Genomic DNA, 6,325 nt, shown 5'->3' on the forward strand with positions numbered 1-6,325 from the left:
TTACAATGTAATACCAGAAACTCTCTCTGGACTTCTTCAAGGACTAGTAATAGAAACTAATAAACATAAAAGCTATTAATTTCATTTTGTGCTATACAAACACGTCTTTTATCTTTGCCAGTTATCGGTAGTAAACCATGGAAGAGAAAAATAGATGTCAGGCAGCCCACACTCTAAAGCTGAGGTTTGGGTTACCCAACAGAGTGAGCTATTAAAAATAATGCATCCCTCTTCAAAATACATGGGGTGGGGATGGGAGTGGCATGATTAGTATAGTTTAGAAGTTTCAGAACTTGATACTGATAAACGAATAAAAAGTTTAAAATTCATAACAAAAACAAACTAAACAGAGGAAAAATAGTAACATATATGAAAATCTTCACATAAACGAACGTATTTAAAACAAAGGGATTCTTTGAAAAAATTGTGTTATTGATTATCAATATTTTTTACATGAACTGCAACATTAATTTTGTCTTCGTTTACTTTTTTTAAACTGACCATTTTCTGTTAAATATTGGTATTTTTACAACCTTAAATTGTTTAAAATTTTCCTTTTTTCTAAATGGAATTTAGTTTTGAACAAACGCATTTAAGTACAGCTCTGTTATGTGTTTTTAGGATGACTTCTGAATGAATTTAGTGCGTTTTTTTTTTAAAGTTGTGCCATTTTTTTAGTAAAAAAAATCCGGTTGCCGTTTCAATTTTAAAATATTTCGTCAGGAGACGAAAAACTGCGATAAAAGTACTAACTTATTTAAGACGGTAAGTTGATTTGTCTTACATTTAAAAGTATAAACTAGTCTTATATATTTAAAGTGTGTGCTATATTATAAAATAGCTAGATAAATTAGTTTTCAGTTGAATGTTGAGCGAGCAATGATCACAGTAGTTAAAATGATTTTTTTTAAATAAATGATTGGCATTCAGTTTACCAAATAAATCATAGCCATTATACTATAAATTTTTATGTTATTAGCTTAATGTAGATAATTTTTCAATAGTGTTTGCACAAACAGATATATATATATATATATATATATATATATATATATATATATATATATATATTTATTTATATATATGTTTTCTTTTGATTCCTTAAGGCACAGCAATTAATATCTGACTTTATTTTAGTTTATCAAAATCTGTCAAATAATGAATATCCCAGTTAAGGTTGTACTTAAAAGTACTACAACTCAAACTTTGAGTGATAGGTATGTATCTTACTTAAAAAATGTGACTTTTTTTGTTGCAAGAACACAAAATTTCTTTATTAACTCAAAAATACTAGTTTTCAAAAATTTATGATTTAATTTCAAACTATCATTGAAAATAAAAAATATTATAGTTACTACTTTCTAAATGTTTCTGCATCTAGAACTTCAATGTATAATCTGTTTTGTGTTCTTCAAGTTTATAAGGTTGTCTAGTATCATGGAACAAAGTTTATAGTAAATTTGTTCTGTTTGTGTATGTCTTATACATACATACATACATACATACATACATACATACATACATACATACATACATACATACATACATACATACATACATACATACATATATACATACATATATACATACATACCTATATATGTACATGCATGTTAGGGGGGACTGAAAAGTAATGACATTCTTCTACGTTAAGTTCAAAATTTTGCTATCTAGTGTTTAAATTTTCAATCCCAGATCAATAATAATCAATTGCTTTTTGAGCAAAGTATCTGGAGATAGCATTTTGGATTTCATCTAAACTTTAAAATTCTGTGTCGCATAGAAAGAGTTGTAGCAGTCAGAATAAATAGAAATCTGATGGTGCAATTTTGGGAGAGTATGTTGTGGTCTTGCACAATTGTTGGTCACTTTTCAATTAAAGATTGATTTACTGTATCGAATTGTTCACAGTAAAGATCTGCATTTACAGTTTGTCTAGGTTTCAGCACTTCAAAATGAATGATTCTGCAAGTACTTCACCAAACACACAACAGCGCCCTTTTAGGATATTAACCTGGCTTAGCAGTACTTTGTGGTGATTTATTTGGAGAAAGTTTTTTGGATTATCATAAAGGACCCATTTTTCAATTGTCAGATTGTTTGGCACAGATTTGCTTCCACTTCCATTTTTAAAATTTTTTTTTTTTTTTTTTATTGTCTAAAGTTTTTGGCTTTTCTATTCAATACAAGTCAGAACTTAGAACCACCTTTGGAATTTATGAACATATAATGCACATGGATAAACATCACAAATGTCTTTGGTAGCAACTGTTTGATACTACCCTTGCAAAACTCAAAAAGCATACAATGCTGGGTACTATGATGACTTGCTTTTATTTATATGTAATTGGCATTACATATAAATAAAAGCAAGTTATCATAGTCCCTTTCATTTCATGGAATGAAGACTAAATATGGAGATTGGAGCTTTATGAGTCAATGTCTAAACTTTATCTTGGTGAATAGCTATTCTATTACTGCTTTGTTGGAACTGTCTGAGTGATTTAAAAGTTCAATAAAAAATGCAGCAGAAGAACTGATTAGCAGTTTTGCTAATCAGTTCTTCTGCTGCATTTTTTCTTCAGTTTTTCATACTTGTCTAGAATTTTAATGAGCTTTTCTTTATAATTGGGATGCAGACTTGAACTCGTTTGAATCACCTCTTATAATTGTTGTGCATTTTTTCTGGGTATCAACACCTAGAAAATTTTAAAAATATCTTTTCCTATCTCTTAAAAGAAAACATGTTAAACAAATAAAACATTTGTGTGCTAATGACCACACCTATAATAATATATTATGTAGTTTTCTTGTCTAAAAATGGTGATTCAATTAGATTTTTATTTCTTTGATAGAAATTTATAAATATAATTTCTATGACAGAAGTTTATAAGGATAAAGTATAGATAATTTTTAAAAGGTATCAATAACTGTATATGATACTAAGTAAGTGAAACATAAAATAATAAAAATAAGTGTTAAAAGTTTATGAAATAAATTTTATCACTTATTTTATTCACTTATTAATTTATTCAGTATCTAATGATTTATTTATATCTTTTTTTTTTGTTCATAATAATTATGTAATTGAATTTGTATTCTATTTTAACTTTACAAACAGATTTTGACAATTTTTTAAAATATTTTAATTAAAATATTTAGGTTTACAGAAATGATTCGCAATAGAACTCCTTCAATCCAAGATAAAAGAAGAGATGTAAGTTCTAACCAAGTAAGGGCTAGTGCTAAAAACAGACGTCTGGCAGAACAAATGTCACACAGAACAGGTATTCATGCTGTAATGGACCAAATCCAACAAAGAACTGATGTAAAAAGTAGATTAGATAAATCAAAAATTAAGTCAAGTATTAAAGATCGATTAGGTAATCCTGCAACAAAAAAAAACATTAGAAATAGAATCGGTTTTGGAAATGGAGCCAACCTTGGGGTTTATAAACAAGGTGGTAAATTTAAAGAAGGAAATTTTAAAAACAGTGGTTTTCAATCTCGCCGCGGAAATCGTGATCGCAGAGCACCACCTATCAATCTTAACAGTTTAGATGATGATCTTAATTCATATATGTCTGCAAGGCAATGAATTAGTGACTGACAAAACTTTCTCAACATGATTGTTTATTATTTGTGAAAATCGTTTCTTTTGTTAATGTTTCTGATCAAGTTACTTAAACTTTCTCAATACATTGGTATTGAAGTTGTAGACTAATTTATCTTTTGGCTGGATTTATTAAGGAATTTAACCTTATAGTTTTTAAGTTAAAGTCTTTTAAAAGATTTAATAACTGACAAATTAATGGGTCATTTTGTGTCAAAAAATATTTTTAAACCTAATAAAGTAGATCCAATTAAACGCACCACTCTGATACTGTGTAAACGCTATTTTCGGTTCAGATGGCTAAGTTTCGATATTAAGAAATCGAGGGAGCCTTACATTTAATTGTACTTTCAATAGATTCTGCACAAAGATGCAGACCAAGTTTAATTGCTGATTGTTTTTTATTATTAGCTTCTGGCACTTTCAGTAAAAATATCTTCGAATTGGAGGCGATAAGAAATTTTCCAAGACTTTGTTTATAATAATGGCGAATTGAATTAAAACGGTTGTGGAATAAGTGACTCCTAACATTCATGTATCTACTTATCCTATCCAATTCCTTGAACTTATTGAAGGACATTGTTCATTTGGAAGATTCTGATCAGAACCTGAGGCTGATCATATTGATTTCAATCATTTGTGGAAAGAGTAATTACAAATGACAAATTAAACATTCTGACTTTTCCAAGTGACAATTCAAACATTCTGACTTTTCCAAGTGACAATTCAAACATTCTGACTTCTCCAAGTGATAAATCAAATATTATGATTTCTCAAATGAGTCGTCACAAACAATTAATAGCACAAGTAGATTATTCTCAGTTTTACAGCTACATTTTGTTGTTATATATTAAGTTGTATGTATTCTGAATAATAAATAAACAAAAACAATATAGAATTAAAGAAAAGTATATTTTTTGAAATTAGGAATCAATCTACTTTGTTTTTAAAAGGTTTGAACATTAGAAACAATGTAACGTAAATGTAAAAGCTATTATATAAGTTAATTACAAACTCTTTTAAAAAAAATCAAAACATCAAAGTGAAGTTAGTACAGACATCCATATTGTTACATACCAAATACATTTTAGTATTATTAACAATTGAGTTAAACCTAAATTACATTGTAGATCCATGAAGAATTCTAGATAAAAAGCCATATTCAAAACATCTTGCAAAATTAAACTCAACTCAACAAATAATGGTCTGGAAAACAGCATATAATTCGAAATATTGGTCTGCAAAACATTAGTATATAATTTGAAATTGACTATTGCTAATACTTAAAAGTGAATACTTGAATATTTAGATATCAATAAACCAGAACAATGCTACGAAAAATAGTTTTTAAACTACCATAAAAAGGGATCCAAAAAAAAAAAAAAAATTACAAGCTAAAGTTAAATATGTGATAGTTGAAAAAAATTGGCACGCAGTTTTTTTTTGTTGACTTAGAACATGGCTTAAAAATTATTTAGCTGTTCTCTATATACAACTGATAACACAGGCCAGCGAAAGTAAAAAAAAAAACGTTGTTAATAATTTTGCCTTATTCTTAGGTTTTCGGTGTGCTGAGTGAAAAGATGGTATTAAAAAGAGAAGTCGTACCACTTACCATTTTTTCACATTTGAATATATGGAATTTTAAAAGAAAAATCATTTTTAAACTTTAACATGTGTGCATTTTAATATAATAAATCCTAAAGTAAATTTAACTGGAATTAGATTAGCAGAGGTGGTAAATTTGCACCTCAGTAGTACTTTTTGTTCTCCCGCCTTGTTCCTCTTCGGTTACAGCTGTTTTATTTTCTTTCAGTCAACATAACTTCACTTTTAATCTTTTTGCCCATGCTGTAAGTATGGCTAACCGTGGTTGTAAAAACTTACTTAACAGTTTTTGTTGAAAAATCCATAAGATTCAATTTCATTTGTTTAAAAATTGTTCACAAATATATTTTTGTTGTGAAAACTTTTTAAACAAAAGGAGGTCTGTTTAATCGTGTTATTTCTTGCGTAAGGCTTTCAAAATCTGTTTGTAAAAACCAATAAAATGGTATTTTTAGGTCATTAGTTGTTTAGATAATAAAATAATAATAAGAATTTATTGCTTTGTATTTAATTACTATAGTAATTGAAAATGTCGTGGAACCTGATGTTTTTGAGAACCATCTCAACATTTAAAACCCTATTTCTTTCAATAAATTATTTTGACAACTTGAAATTTGTGTTTCACTTTCTTAACAAGTTCACAGAGTTGACTTCTAGCTAAAATCCTCAATCTATTCGTTTATTCTAACTTGAGAAAATGCCCCAACGATAAAAGTTATGAAATGAAAAAAATTTTTGTCAATTAAAAATTAAAAAAAAAAAAAAAAATCAGTTGTTAGAAACTTAAAGAGTTTTTATGCAGACAAGCTCATAAAAATATCTACGCGAATGCGTCGCAGTTTTAAAAATAAACAATTTTAGCGTAAATTATTCTCGCTTAAGATTATAACTTTCCTTCTTGTTACGACATATTTTTATCAATAACCGTTATTGAGCCTATTGTTTATAAAATAGATAAAGGGGTCAGTTTGTTCTCTAAAGTGTGATATGCGTTAAAATTTTTTTTTTGGATACATAAATTTAACACAAATGTTTGTATTTAACATAAATATATATGATGATAAGTAATTATCATTTTATGCATACATAATGTTGAATATATTT

The 6,325-nt window shown here is 27.6% G+C and overlaps 1 protein-coding gene across 1 annotated transcript; it reads left to right on the forward strand.

The window, feature by feature from the left end:
• Positions 1-691: 691 nt before the first annotated feature.
• Positions 692-3,808, forward strand: LOC145183481 (uncharacterized). Its single transcript, XM_090074466.1, has 3 exons — positions 692-765; positions 1,138-1,217; positions 3,163-3,808. The coding sequence occupies exons 2-3, from the start codon at positions 1,159-1,161 to the stop codon at positions 3,596-3,598; spliced, it is 495 nt and encodes a 164-aa protein (XP_089930592.1). The 5' UTR covers positions 692-765; positions 1,138-1,158; the 3' UTR covers positions 3,599-3,808.
• The last annotated feature ends 2,517 nt before the right edge of the window (positions 3,809-6,325 follow it).

The sequence above is a fragment of the Hydra viridissima genome, unplaced genomic scaffold (assembly GCF_058129835.1).
Source record: "Hydra viridissima isolate aposymbiotic clone 2 unplaced genomic scaffold, HvirCarnegie_v1 scaffold_17, whole genome shotgun sequence".
NCBI lineage: Eukaryota > Metazoa > Cnidaria > Hydrozoa > Anthoathecata > Hydridae > Hydra > Hydra viridissima.

Coding starts and splice junctions, on each gene's coding strand:
- LOC145183481 (XM_090074466.1), top strand. CDS start 1,159: ATGAATATCCCAGTTAAGGTTGTACTTAAAAGTACTACAACTCAAACT. Junction 1,218..3,162: donor ACTCAAACTTTGAGTGATAG/GTATGTATCTTA, acceptor TAAAATATTTAG/GTTTACAGAAATGATTCGCA.